Here is a 14036-nt window from a genome sequence, read left to right as displayed (position 1 = left end):
ACCCCCTTCCACGGACCTGCTCTGGGTGTGACGGGGTAGAGCCATAACCTCCCATTGGCCCTGCCCTAAGTGTGACAGTGGTGGCGCCCCACCCCCTTGACCGCCCTGCTCTGTGTGTGACAGGGGGCGGTGCCCCAACTCCCCTATCGGCCCTACTCTGTGAGTGACAGGGGGCAGCGCCCCAACCCCCCCATGGGCCCTGCTCTGTGCGTGACAGTGGGTGGCGCCGCAACCTCCCCATTGACCCTGCCTTGAGTGTGACAGGGGGCGGTGCCCCAACCCCCCAATCGGCCCTACCCTGAGCGTGACTAGGGGTGGCATCGCAACCTCCCGATCCGCCCTGCTCTGTGCATGACAGGGGGCAGCGCCCCAACTCTGAGCCCGACCAGGGGCTGCACCTACGGATTTGGGCCTGCCCTCTGCCACCTGGGAGCAGGCCTAAGCCAGCAGGTCATTATCTCCCGAGGGGTCCCAGACTGTGAAGGGCACAGGCCAGGCTGAGAGACCCCCCCTACCCCACCGAGTGCACAAATTTTTGTGCACCGGGCCTCTAGTATATATATATAAAAGCCTTCTGACCCATAGCTATGACACTGACTGATCACCAGGGGGCAGACGCTCAATGCACAGGCATGGAAACATGGAACAGACTGATGAATCTCAGAAGGAAGTGGGGAGGAGGGAGGCGGGAAGAGATTAACCAAAGATTTTATATACATACTAGAGGCCCGGTGCACCGGTGGGGTTTCTCAGCCTGGCCTGTGGGGATCGGGCCGAAACCAGTAGTCCGATATCCCTGCACCGGGCCTCTACTAATAAAAGCGTTGATTCTAGCTTTAATTAATATATTCTTGTTTCTAATGACTGGCTAAAACTTGGTGAATTTGCAAATTGTCTCTCTAGTAAATATTAGTATCTGTTCCATGTTTGATCACATTATATATTCAAGGACAAGAGAAAAAACACAAATAAATGTGCCTTTGACTCTTTCAGTCGTCTTCTAGAATAGAAAGTCCTAGAGCTAAGTCTGAATAATGAACAATATTCAGGAGAAATCCTTTTCTTTGCCTGATTTTTGTGCGTTAATATGCTACCATCAGATTACTATTCTTCAGAGTATTTTTAGGCTCTGAGGTTCAGATATTACAATTACAGGGACTCAAACAATTCTGCAATTCCCTAAATTTGTAGGTCACTAAGAAACTCTGGCTGAGTAATTTCAACTTTGTCTACCTCCATTCAATTCCCACATGCACTACACTTGCATCAGCAACATCTTTCATTATCCACCAGGAGTTTCACCTGGGAGCTTGCTGGGGCAGGCAGTATCATCTCAAGAAGGTCATGTTTACCTTGAAAAAGAAGCTAAAGCTACTTAAGGAGCTTTACTGTATTCCATCCCTCAGCCTCCATCTCAACCATAATTAAAACATTGACCATTATTGATTTGGAGTACTGCTGAGTTTTCACAATAAACGTCCACTGTATTACTCTATATACAGTACCATACTGCAGAATGGCAGCTACTTGTTTTTCCCCAGCTCAATAATATACAATTCAAGAGCTTGGTAGTTTTAGTTTAGATTGACAAGGTTTAAGTGTACTAGAGGGGGTGCACTTGGCCAATCAGGACTGAACTAAGAGCAATCTGGTCTCACAGTAAAGATTACCGCTCCACCCTGGGCTTTAAGAGAAGTAATAATGGAGATGCAATGGAGTAGTAGTGTAGAGCACAGAGGATTTTTAAAAGTCTACACTTTCCACTGAACTGATCCTGGGATTTAATCCTATTTTAATTGAGTATCTTAGTTTTTCCACATAACAGATGCAAAGAATATAAATTTACCTTAAAGGTTATTAAAAAAAAAGGAGCACAGCTATTTTTCTTAACATCAATTACAAGATACTATTATCCTGGTTAAACTGTATGTATCTTTATGTATTTAAAAATAGTCTCTATCACTGTTTCTTTCTGTCAGTTTCTGATTAAATATAATTTCACATCTATTTACCTATCTATCTATCCATCCAAGCAAAAGTCTTCCTTAAATACTTCATATGCAAATGTACTGAATCACAACCAGTGCTCAATGCCAAGTTTTGTCAAGTTCCAGAGTTACTGGTGTTATGTGGATCTGCTGTACAAATACACTATTTCTAAAAGGCTCAGTCCTCAGACAGGAGGACGAGGCATCTGGCGGGGCATGTGATCAGTGAGGGGCTGTCAGTTACTGACCTGAGCCTCAGGCCAGAGAAGGCTTCCACAGAGACCGGCTGAGCTATGTCCCCAGAACTCCTGGTGGCCTCCACACCCTTATCTCTAGTCATCCAATTAGGTTTGTTTCCAGGCATCATTCGGAGAGGTTGGGAGGGTGCACATACCATCTTTGAAGGTGAGCTTTTGGGTTCTAGAAAATTAATATAAAAATTAAGTGAAAAGAAATCCACACTAATAACTACAACATTTTTAACAGAATTGTTCTTTTTTTCATCCACCATACAATAACCAAATATTGAGAAAACAAAGGAAGCCCACAAGATCATTTCTGTACTACCCTCAAATCTCTGTAATGATGAAAATGTTTGATACTGGTACTGTCTAATACGGCAGCCACTGATTACTTATAACTGACTATTGTTTCTAAGGAAATGAATGTCTAACTTAGTTAAGTTTAAATAGTGGCATGTGGCTAGTGACTGCTATATTAGATAGTGCCAATTTAAAATACTGTTCCTTGCCTGGCCAGTGGTTAAGCATCAACCTATGAACCAGGAGATCACAGTTTGATTCCTGGTCAGGACACATGCCCAGATTGCGGACTTGATCCCCGGTAGGGACTGTGCAGGAGGCAGCCAAACAATTATCATCTTTCATCATTAATGTTTCTCTCTCTCTCTCCCCCTCTCTGAAATTAAAAGAAAAAAAAATATATTTAAAACAAACAAACAAACCCAAAACACCATTCTTCTGCAAAGACATTTGTTGAGTATTCACCACATATGGAGCACTGTGGTAGATTTTATGAGGGAGCAAGAGCTCTCCTTCAGAATTCCATAATTAGTGGATATTTGTGCACATATCAAATCCCACCTGAAGAAAATCCAAAGTTAGCTTCTTTTCTTGTTTGTTTCATTTCATTTCAACCCATTCAATTTCATTCGTGGGGTAAAGGGAATTGGGGAGGATCAAGGTATTCTACTGACATGGTTATTTTTCCTATTTTAGAAGTATTTGATAGTGCTCCTGAAGGTCAGAAAGTTTTTCCTTAATAAAATATCACTTTCTCTTCAACCAGATTTTTGTTTACCCTCAGAGACTCTGGATCACTGCTCCCAAACTAGGGGCCAGGGCAACCCTGAACTTTAGGATCTCTAGAAACCATGTCCCACCCCTCAAAACTGAATTCTGGAAGTTACTTAATGAAATACCTTAGTAATGTCAAAGGTCCTAAAGGGATGGACACTACTCATAAACAGATATGTAAAGTATAAATTTGTTGTCAAATAAATATGAACACTCAGAGGCTGCAACTATTCTCTACTATTGTCCCATATATCAATGCTATTCAAAAGGGCCTTTTTAATCTCTTGTGGTCAAAAAAATACTGCTTACTCTCAGCTATGTTATCTACAGACCATTTTGTCTTCCAAAGAATAATCACTTTGGGCAAACTGAGGCAAAACAACAAAATCAATAGAGAGAGCTTATAAATCTCTTTCATTTTATTGTGTGTGTGTATATGTGTGTGCTGAAATAGGCTTTTATTTCAATACTATTCCAGACTTCTGGCAAAGAAAATTTTTCTAAAGAATGAACCTTCTAATTTAATACAACCTAACTTCAAATAAAACCTGATTACTTTTATAAGAGAATCTGTGCCTCAATCTGACAAGTCAAAAGATTGAATCTCTAGATTGCTAGCATGAGATCTAGTGGTTAGTTTTTACTATAGTTCAAGTCAACTACAAGACTACAGAGTTAAAAAAAAAAATTCAACCCATGAAGTGTTTAGGACATACCTACTCTCTACCTAAAAATTTTCTAATCACTTTGAGATGTAGAGAAAGAGTACATAATAGAGCATATGGTTCCCATTCCCAAGAAAATTTTCTCAGGGGGCAGATGAAACACACACACACACACACACACACACACACACACACACACACACGATAGTGCCAAAATATATTTTCAACAGAATCAGAGTAGTGAGAAACCAGGAGGCCTTGAATACTACACCTGCAGGTGAAACTTTTGGTGTCCGAGCCACTCGCTTGGTTTTTGGTAGAGTAGGGACATCAAGCTCTGCAGAAAAGCATGTTGATTCCTGAATTCTCTGAACTTTTTTCTCTTTAAGAGGGGGGCGTGGAGACTTCTCTACTTGATTAAAAGTAAAAGAAATTAGTAGAGTTTAGAAAGGGGCTCAGGAGCAGTTTTACCAGGAATTGGATGCAGAAATGTTATAATTTCTTAATATGAGAAATGCATACTATTACTAGAATTACAGTTTGATTACCAGATTTATGTGGACAAGCTGGACTTGCAGGCTGTTTAATTGTCGCCATTTTTAGCTGTTCTTGTAAAGACTTCATTTGCTCTTGCAACTTCCTTAACTCATCTAGGGGAAAAAATATTGACTTAAGAAGCAAACCAGAAGAAATATTATACATGACAAAAGTGCTGGAATTATTTTTGGTGTCCACCCATCTTCCCCCCAAACCTCAAGACCCACAATATAATCACATACTAAGAACTCAATTAACTTTTACACTTCGAAGGGGTCCCTTTAGAGAAATAAACTTATTTCCAGTAATCGAGCCTCTAATACCAAAGCCAGTTATAAATTTGTACTACTGACAGATATCATAGATACCTATCTACAGTTAAGTTTTTAGGAATCAAAACATTAATTTCACAGAATATCATAATGCTTGGTCCTGTATCAGAAGAAACTGCCAACCACAGAATTTTATTGTAATTTAAAAATATAAGAGAAGACGCCAGGAATAAGAAAAGTACACTCCTCAAAGCTTCTGTTCAGAAATGGTCTCCTGCTCAAATAGAATGTGCAATAGTTTTTATAGTCTTGTCTGGCTCCATTTGCATATAACTTCCAAAGTAATTTTTTTTGTAATAAGCATGAAAAGTGTTAGAGTCACCCTATGAAGGACCAACTATAGTTGGCTGTCCCTGATACATATATACGTTGCTGGCTGGCTATTGCTTTGTATGCTGAAATGCTGGCCTTAAATGTTTGATATACTAACTCAGACATTTTTTTTTTTTTTTTTTTTTTTACAAATCATTTATCTCCACTCTTGACTCAACAGTTATCTTAATGAAAACTGTCAGACTGGTGGTCTTCTTCTAGTCTAGAGAAAGCAAGTAGTTAGGGCACCTTGTAACTCTTGATTAGTTTTCCCTTGATTGGGAGCAGGAGCAGGGCGGGCTCTGTTTTTAGTTGATTGTAATGCAGGAACTTCTTCATCTGATAAGTCCTCCATATCTCCAAAGAGAGTAGCCAAATTTTCCTTTTGGTCTTGAGTCTTTTCCACTTCCCCATCATCAGCCTCCTCTGTGTAAGATTCACCGTCACCGTCAGCATCGAAGAGCTCATCAAATGTATCAGGTTTACCATCATCCTGGATGGAAGGGTGGCTCTCTTCTGAATGACAATCCAAGGCTGACTCATTCTCTTCCAGTAGTGAAGTCAGCAGAGATAATTCATCTTCACCCACTAGGGGAAAAAGGAGAAAAAGGAGAGAAAATAAGCCTACCTGAGAACTGCCAATGAAAGCATAGTTAATTAAAACATTCAACATTCATAACACAATTAAAATGACATAAATTTAATCAATTTTCCTGGTATAATTACTGGTCTTATCTCCACCTTCTCTCTTCCCAAGTGCTTCTCGGAGGGCTCTGGGCTAAGGAAGAAGGGGCCAATATCTGCTTAGTAATCACACTGGGCCAGTCACTAGGCTAGATCTTTTTCCCTACATCAGCTAATGAGACAACTTCCTGCATACCAACTTCAACCCACAAGGGAGTTTACTGAAAAACACACTAAACATATATTTAGGCTCTAGATGTATATATTCCCCTAGTTTTTTAAAAAAATATTTAAAAAAAATATATTTTTTATTGATTTCAGAGAGGAAGGGAGAGGGAGAGATAGAAACATCAATGATGAGAAACATCGATTGCCTGCCTCCTGCATGTCCCCCACCAGGGATCAAGCCCGCAATCTGGGCATGTGCACTGACCGGGAATTGAGCTGTGATTTCCTGGTTCATAGGTTGGTGCTCACCCACTGAACCACACTGGCAGGCTATTTCTCCAGTTTTTAATGGTTTGAGCAATTTTTAAAAAATATAGACAGGTACATACAATTACATAAAATGTACTCATATCCCACTCAGCCAGTGTGGCTCAGTGTCAACCTATGAACCAGGAGGCCAGTTTGATTCCCAGTCAGGGCACATGATGGGTTTGCAGGCTCGACTCCCACTGGGGAGGCATGCAGGAGGCAGCTGATCGATGATGTTTCTATCTTTTTCCCTCTCCCTTCCGCTCTGAAATCAATAAAAAAATATATATATATCTTAAAAAATACTCATATTCCATCACCCAGAATTAGCCACCACTAACATTTTGTCAGGTTTTCTTTTGGCCTTTACATTAAATTTTTAAAAGCTTAAATCAAAACAAAAAAAAAATTATGCCAAATCTTATTCCAACTCCATATCACTACCTCCAGGCCCCTCAACAACCACTATCATAATTTTGGTATATCATTCTAGTCAATTTTTCAAACTTTTAACAAATATATAGATACTTATAAGTAATACACACTATTTGGTTTTTTTAGAAATATCTATATAAACTATTTCATACTATATGTATTACTCTGTATCCTGTTTTCCTTCAGGATACAGAAAGATTGCATGTAAGACTGACCCAAGTCAAAACATATACTTATTTCTTTCAATTGCTGTTTAGTAGTCCACAATAAGAATGTGTCACATTTTATTAATTCACTTTCCAATAAAGAACATATGAGCTATTTCCAGTATTTTCACACTACAAAGTATGCATACACCTTGTACATGTGCGAAAGTTCCTTGGAAATACCTATCAAATGTGAAAGTCCTGGATTGTTGGGAATGCACATTTTCCAAATTTACTTGATACTGCCAAATTGTTCTCCAAGTGGTTGTACTCTCACTAGCATTGTACTCAAGTACCATTTCTCCATTTCTCCCTACCCCCTCACTAAATCTGATAGGTCACCTAAGATATTTTGCCAATCTGCTGGATGATTTTAAAAGGCAGGTAGCTTATTGTTTTGATTTGCATTTCTGTGATTACTAGTTGAGGTAAATTCTTATGTTAACTGGGATTTCTTTTTTTGATTTGTCTATTTCTTTGCTCATTTTTTCCCTATTTAGGCATTATTCCTCTATGAAATCAGAAGCATTTAAAGCAAAAACGTTAAGGCTATTTCACTCCCTCACTGGAAAGACAGGAGCTGAAGTCCAGACAGGGCAGGGGCCTGCTCAGGGGCCTGTGGTGAAACAGGTCAGCACAGGAGCCTAGGCTAGGATGGCGAGCTCTAGATCAGGAAATCAGTACCCTTTCTACTGCTCTACACTCCCATACCAGATGGGAAAGATCCAACAGCCAAATTTAAGGCCTAGAATCTAATGAAAGGGTCTGAAGCTTAAAGTCAGAGATTGTAAAACAATTAGTTTTGAATGCTTAGTCCGCAGACTCTAGGATTACAGGGTGCAGCAAGAGAGAAGAGGGAATCAGGTTCGCTGTGCTCCAGGTGAGATGGTCACATCCTGGCAAGGCAGCCTCTCTCTTGCTCCTAGCTGCTGTAGAGAGCGCCCCCAAGAAGAGGCCTTGATCCACACCACTGGGAGTCACGAGTGAAAAATGTTACCTTGTGGCTCCATACTCTTGGTCTTGAACTCACCCTCTTTCATGAGAGCAGTCAGACTAATCCATGATGCCACTATCCCAGGTTACCTCAGTCACCACCAAAAATCATCTGTTTTCCTGATGTTATGTTGACCCATCTTCCTGTCTTCTTACTCACAAACCTCTGAGATCTGCTATCTGGGACTCAGAATCTACTACCAGCAAGTTTCTCTATACCAGGGGGTCCTCAAACTTTTTAAACAGGGGGCCAGTTCACTGTCCCTCAGACCGTTGGAGGGCCGGACTATAGTTTAAAAAAATAACTATGAACAAATTCCTATGCACACTGCACATATCTTATTTTGAAGTAAAAAAACAAAACAGGAACAAATACAATATTTGTATTTGCATGTGGCCCACGGGCCGTAGTTTGAGGACCCCTGCTCTATACCCTCAGTGGCTGTTAGAAATCAAGCTGCCACTTGAGTGGAATTTGTTTAACTGCACACACCTCATATTCCAAATGCTAGAACAGTCTCCAGCACACACCAGGCATCCTATATAATAAAAGCCTAATATGCAAATTGTCCCCTTGACCGAGAATTCAGCTGGGAGTTCAACCGCTCGCTATGACATGCGCTGACCACCAGGGGATGGCGCAGAACATGGAGGGCGTTGGTGATGCGGCGTTGGCAGTGAGCGGCAGTGGAGGCACCGTTGGCCCCGATGGGCCCCAACGAGAGCAGGACCATGGCTGGATGGTGGAGCAGGTGAGTGGGCGGCGCCAGGCCAAGGTGGGTGCAAGCGGGGCCCAATTTCCCTGCAGATGGCGACCAGTGGCTGGCAGGCCCTGATCGCCTGATCGGACCTGGGCCCCGAGCTGGGACGGGGAACTGGGGGTAGGTGGCAGCGACCAACCTCCCGTGGTGCCCGGGGGTGGGGGGGGGGGGGCCTGCGACCTCTCACTTGCTACCTGGGGGCAGGGGTGACGGGACGGAGGTGCAGTGAGAATGCGGGGTGTCCACTGAGCTCACTCTCACTCCCACTGCTACCCTCCCCTGGGATGCCAGGGCTCGTGTGCCAGGGAAGCCCCTGCACTCAGGTACCAGGTACCCGCAAGGACCCCGCCCTGCACCCGCGTGGCCTCTTCCGGGTGAGCCGGGCCGCAGCCGCCGGGTCTGCAGGGGTGGTCGGGCTCCCCGTGGGTTTGTGCAGGAGCCAGTCTGCGAGGCCAGCTGGGAGAGAGTGCGCTGCCCACCAGGCTTCCGTGCGGCACTGCTGGGCGGCCTAGAGGCCCACGCTGTGCCTCGGCCCGTGGCGTCTGGCCGCACTCACCGCATCTCTGCGTGGGGACTTGAGCGCCGTGACTCAGGTGAAGAGAGCGAGCGCGAGGGCTGGGGGCCCAGGTGCTGCCAGGGCCCAGAGGTAAGCTGGAACCTGCCCTTCCACACAAGACGCTCGCGCTTCTATCACCTGCCAAGCCTAGGGACCGCACCCGTGCATGAATGTCGTGCACTGGGCCTTTAGTGTAATAAATATTTGGTAATCAACTCAAGGGCCCTGGTGATTTCTTTTCCCTTGCCCTGATGTCTTCTTGCTTATCACTGTCACTCTGGAACTATTAACCTTTCTTCAAAACCACACGACATGACATCAGATTTTTTTCATCAAGAAGTCCTCCTGGTTGCTGTCATTTACTAAATTCCCTTGGAATTCCTCCCACTTCCTCTCCGTCATTTTTGTTTTATTTTGTTAATCCTCACCCAACGGTATTTTTTTTTTTTTAGAGAAAGTGGAAAGGAGAGATGGATGAAGAGAGGGAGGGAGAGGAAAGAGAGAGAGAAACATCGATGTGAGAGAGACCCATAGATTGGTTGCCTCCTGCTGGGGTCAAACTTGCAACCAACATATGTGGTCTTGACTGGGAATCTAACCTGGGGTGTGCCCGGCCAATGCTCTAACCACTGAACACCAGCAGCCAGGGCCCCTCCATCTTTATTAAGAAGTACAATCCATCAACCTGCCTATAATATTTTTAATATCCCTCATACCCCATTCCTTCAGTCCCCACTTTGGATCCATGTTCCATCATTATAATCACTGCCTCCTAACAACTCTTCATTCCATTGCTTCTCTTGCATACCCTCAGGTTCCTTGACAAAAATCTTTTTTTTATAGTGGCATGTGTTGTTATTAAAAAAAATACAAAAGTGCCTTGGCTGGTGTGGCTCAGTTGGTTGGAGCATTATCCTATGCACCAAAAGGTCTCTGGTTCAATTCCAGTCAGGGTTACATGCCCAGGTTGCAGGTTTCATCCCTGGTCAGGGCGTGTGTGAGAGACAACCAATCGATGTTTCTCTCTCATATTGATATTTCTCTTTCTTTCCCTCTCTCCCTCTAACAAAAAAAAAAAAAAAATTCTCAGGTGAGGATTTAAAAAAAATATATATATATGCACACGTACACCCCCCCCCACACACACACAGTGGTACAAAAATTATATCTCGAGTCTAATTCAGTTCTAAAGGTCTGTGATAACCTAATAGTACACTCCTGATTACAATCAAGTTATACAGGTTAAATGGTGTCTTTTCCTACTCTAAAAGTACATTATTTTTTTTATAATCACCTTATAGTCAATTTTATTATTCACTAGAGGCCCAGTGCGCGAAATGGAAGGACCCCACACCCACTGCGCTGGCGGGACCCCAGAACCGCCACGCCGTGAGACCTAGACTCGCCCCATCGTGAGACCCATCAATGCACCTCCTGATGACCGGTCATTTGGTCGTTATGGCCATTGGCCTTTTATAATAGACTAGAGGCCCGGTACACAAAATTCGTGCACTGCGGGGGGGGGGGGGGGAGGGGGTCCCTCAGTCCAGCCTGCCCCCTCTAGGTCCGGGAGCCCTGAGATGTCCTCTGCAGGAGGCAACCGGGCTGATCAGGGGAAGGCGCCACCCCCATCACCCCTCTGGGGCTGCCACTGCTGGCCGCCACAGCCGCCAAGGTGTTTTCATCAACATGGACTCCAGTCCCTTCACCACGAAAAAATGACAACTTTCTTTAAGCATTTTCAAGATGTCTCTTTCATAGAATATGATATTTCTTTCTTTCTTTTTTATGCTCATCTGAGGATATTTTTCCATTGATTTTTAGAGAGTGTGGAAGAGAGAGGGAAAGACAGAGAGAAACATCAATGTGAGAGGCATACCTCATTTGGTTGCCTCCTGCATGAGCTCTGACCTGGGCCCCATCCAGGGAGGAGCCTGCAACCTAGGTACATGCCCTTGATCATGATCGAACCAGGACCCTGCGTTCCGCAGGACGAGGCTCTATCCACTGAGCCAAACCGGCTAGGGCAGGATATGACATTTCTTAGCCCCTCCAGCAGCGGACCTTCGTTTTTTCCTCCAGGAGTGAGGTGGAAAAACCCTAGATCACCTTCTTGGATTCTTATTACCCAAGTTACCAAGAACACTGCAAGTGGCGTACAGGGAGCTTAGCCAATGAGTGGTCAGAAAAGGTGTTTCCTTTGTAGCTCACATGCAGAGGCGGAACTGCTTGCACACCACGGCTGCTGGGGCGGCCCCCTCCCCCCCACCCCCGTCTCTGGGCCTGCGCCATCTGTGGCTTGCCTCACTGTGCACGCAGTCCCCTCCCACCCATCTGCGCACGCAGCCTCCTCCTGAGCTGGTCGTGACTGTTACGGCATCCCGGCTAATTTGCATATCACCTCTTTTTATATATATATATATATATAATTCATCGTGAATATTTTCTATAAACTTCTATCTTTATACAATTTCTAAAATTTTATGAATGTTGACCTTGATTAAACCCAACAGCCTGCACCCAACCGGTGAACTTTCCTAGAAAAAGATCACCATACTGATTGGTTAAACTTTAAATATATACTGCCAAGAACAAGTAAGCATTCAGTAGTGCTTAAAAATTCCCACATTTCCCTAATAATTGCTTTCCTATTTTCTAACCACTTCAGCCACTTCTCAAACCTCTGATGTCTATCCTCCATCTTTACTCTTAGCTGATCTTGTCTCACACTTAAAAAAACAAACAAACAAACAAACAAAGGAAGCAATCAGATTCCATCATCTTTCACTACTAAACCTGAACATATATTCTCTGCTTTTCCTCCTATGAAAATGGATGAAGTGTCTAGTCCTATTTATGGCCAGTTCTTCCATTTATTAACTGGAACCCATTACTCCCAGCTTCCCCAAAACTCTCTCTCGGGTGGTTGGTGTCCCCTGGTCGAACTCCCGGTCAAGGGGACAATTTGCATATTAGCCTTTTATTATATAGCATCTTCTCTTCACAGCCAGCACAATCAGTTTTGTGCTGTTCCCTGGCTAAGCTCTAATTAGAACAACATTTCTTAAGTAAATATTTGCACACATTCTTGCAAAATGAACAAAACTAGAAAGGACTATAATAATTTAAGACAGAGCTAGACTAAAACCACTTCAACAGATTTCTTTTACTTATAGATTTTGAGAGACAGAGGGGGGAAGAGAAGGAGGGAAGGAGGGAGACTGGGAGAGGGAGAGGGGGGAGTGAGGGAGGGAGAGAAAGGGAGAGAAGAAAAACACATTAATTTGTTGTTCTACTTATTTATGTATTCATTGGTTGATTCTTGTATGTGCCTCTGCCCGGGGATCAAACCTGTAACCTTAATGTATGAGATTGACACTCTAACCAACTGAGCGACCCAGCCAGGGCTCAACAGACTTCAATATTAAATGTGAACTCTGAGACTGCCTGGGTTCAAATCCCTGCTCTGACATTGATCTTTCTGTTTCCAAAATACAGTTGCTATGAGGATTATGTTAATTAATATAATTAAGGATCTTAGAGCAGCACTTGGCACATTGTAAGTACATGCCAGCTATCATCATTATTATGAAAGACAACCAGTAATGCCAGAATAAATCCCACCTGATTAGACTGAGCTGGTTTTGCTCACTGGATAGAGCATCTACCTGCAGACTGAAGGGTCCCAGGTTCGATTCTGGTCAAGGGCACATGCTCCGGTGTGGCCTAAATCCCCAGTAGGGGGCATGCAGGAGGCAGCAGATCAATGATTCTCTCTCATCATTGATGTTTCTCTCTCTCTCTCCCTCTCCCTTCTTCTCTGAAATCAATAAAAATATATTTAAAAATAAATAAATAAATAAATCCCACCTGATTAAAGCAAGTAACATTCAGTGACTCAGACAACACTTGAGGGTGGGGCAGCTATTTTCACTATTTTGCAAGTAGAATAAACAACAAATCCACAAAGGATGATTTCTAAAAACAAGAAAATTGAGAGAACTGCCAGGACTTACCATCCATGTTGTCTAGGGAACAGTGGCGACAGTGAACTTCCAAGGAGGACCAGGTGCCCAGGAGATGGCAGTAATGCAGGATCTTGGCTCTGTGAAATCATCATTAGAGAAGTCACCCTTGGTTCTCTCTGGCACACACTGCACATCCAAAAACTCCAGAATCCTACAATTCCCAGGGACTGTAATCCTAGAATCCATCCGGAATCTGACCATTTCTCACCCCTACCGCCAACACCGTCTTCCTCCTAGTATGGAAGCAATCCCCTTTTTCTTTTTTTGCAAACTGTGGTTGTAGAAACTCAGGTGAGGTACAGAGGAGTATGATTCTAGATTACATGGATGAAACAAACTGTAAACAGTATTACTGTGCTGTCTATTGGGGAATCTGCTGGATCGTGAGCTCCTCGAGAGTTTAGACAGCGGAAACTATCTCCTTCATTTCTATAGCCAACCACCCTTTCCACCCAAACCCATGCCTTTTCCGCACCCTCATATCTAGGGCCATCTGACAAGTGCTATGGTTCTTATCCCCACAATATTGCTCAAAACTTCCACTCCTCCCCCATTTTACTGCCAAAAGCCTAGTCCAAGCCACTATCAATCTTTTGCCCCGACTATGCATTGGTCTCTTTGGCCTTCTGTAATCTAGTTTTGGTACAACAGCCACAGTAACCTTTTCTTTCCTTAGAAATCTTTTAGAAACAGAAATCCAATAGTGGTATTGCTTTAATAGAAATTCTTTAATGACCTTCCATGGC

The 14036-nt window shown here is 43.3% G+C and overlaps 1 protein-coding gene across 5 annotated transcripts in view; it reads right to left on the bottom strand.

The window, feature by feature from the left end:
- MCM10 (minichromosome maintenance 10 replication initiation factor) overlaps window positions 1-14036 on the bottom strand; it is a 38831-nt gene that overhangs the window by 24061 nt on the left and 734 nt on the right. For 3 of the 5 annotated variants that reach the window (XM_014453224.2, XM_014453225.2, XM_006085805.3), the window contains exons 2-6: window positions 13279-13367; window positions 5400-5738; window positions 4518-4619; window positions 4241-4381; window positions 2237-2408 (exon numbers count right to left, since the gene is read on the bottom strand). In XM_014453224.2, the coding sequence (XP_014308710.1) occupies window positions 2237-2408; window positions 4241-4381; window positions 4518-4619; window positions 5400-5738; window positions 13279-13285 (761 nt within the window). In that variant the 5' untranslated portion in view covers window positions 13286-13367. The remainder of the gene's footprint in view (window positions 1-2236; window positions 2409-4240; window positions 4382-4517; window positions 4620-5399; window positions 5739-13278; window positions 13368-14036) is intronic. The other 2 variants (XM_023751488.1, XM_023751487.1) reach the window with 2 other exon arrangements.

The sequence above is a fragment of the Myotis lucifugus genome, unplaced genomic scaffold, assembly GCF_000147115.1.
Source record: "Myotis lucifugus unplaced genomic scaffold, Myoluc2.0 scaffold_22, whole genome shotgun sequence".
NCBI lineage: Eukaryota > Metazoa > Chordata > Mammalia > Chiroptera > Vespertilionidae > Myotis > Myotis lucifugus.
Note: the sequence above shows the minus strand (reverse complement) of the source record. Positions and strands in the feature narration are given on the sequence as shown.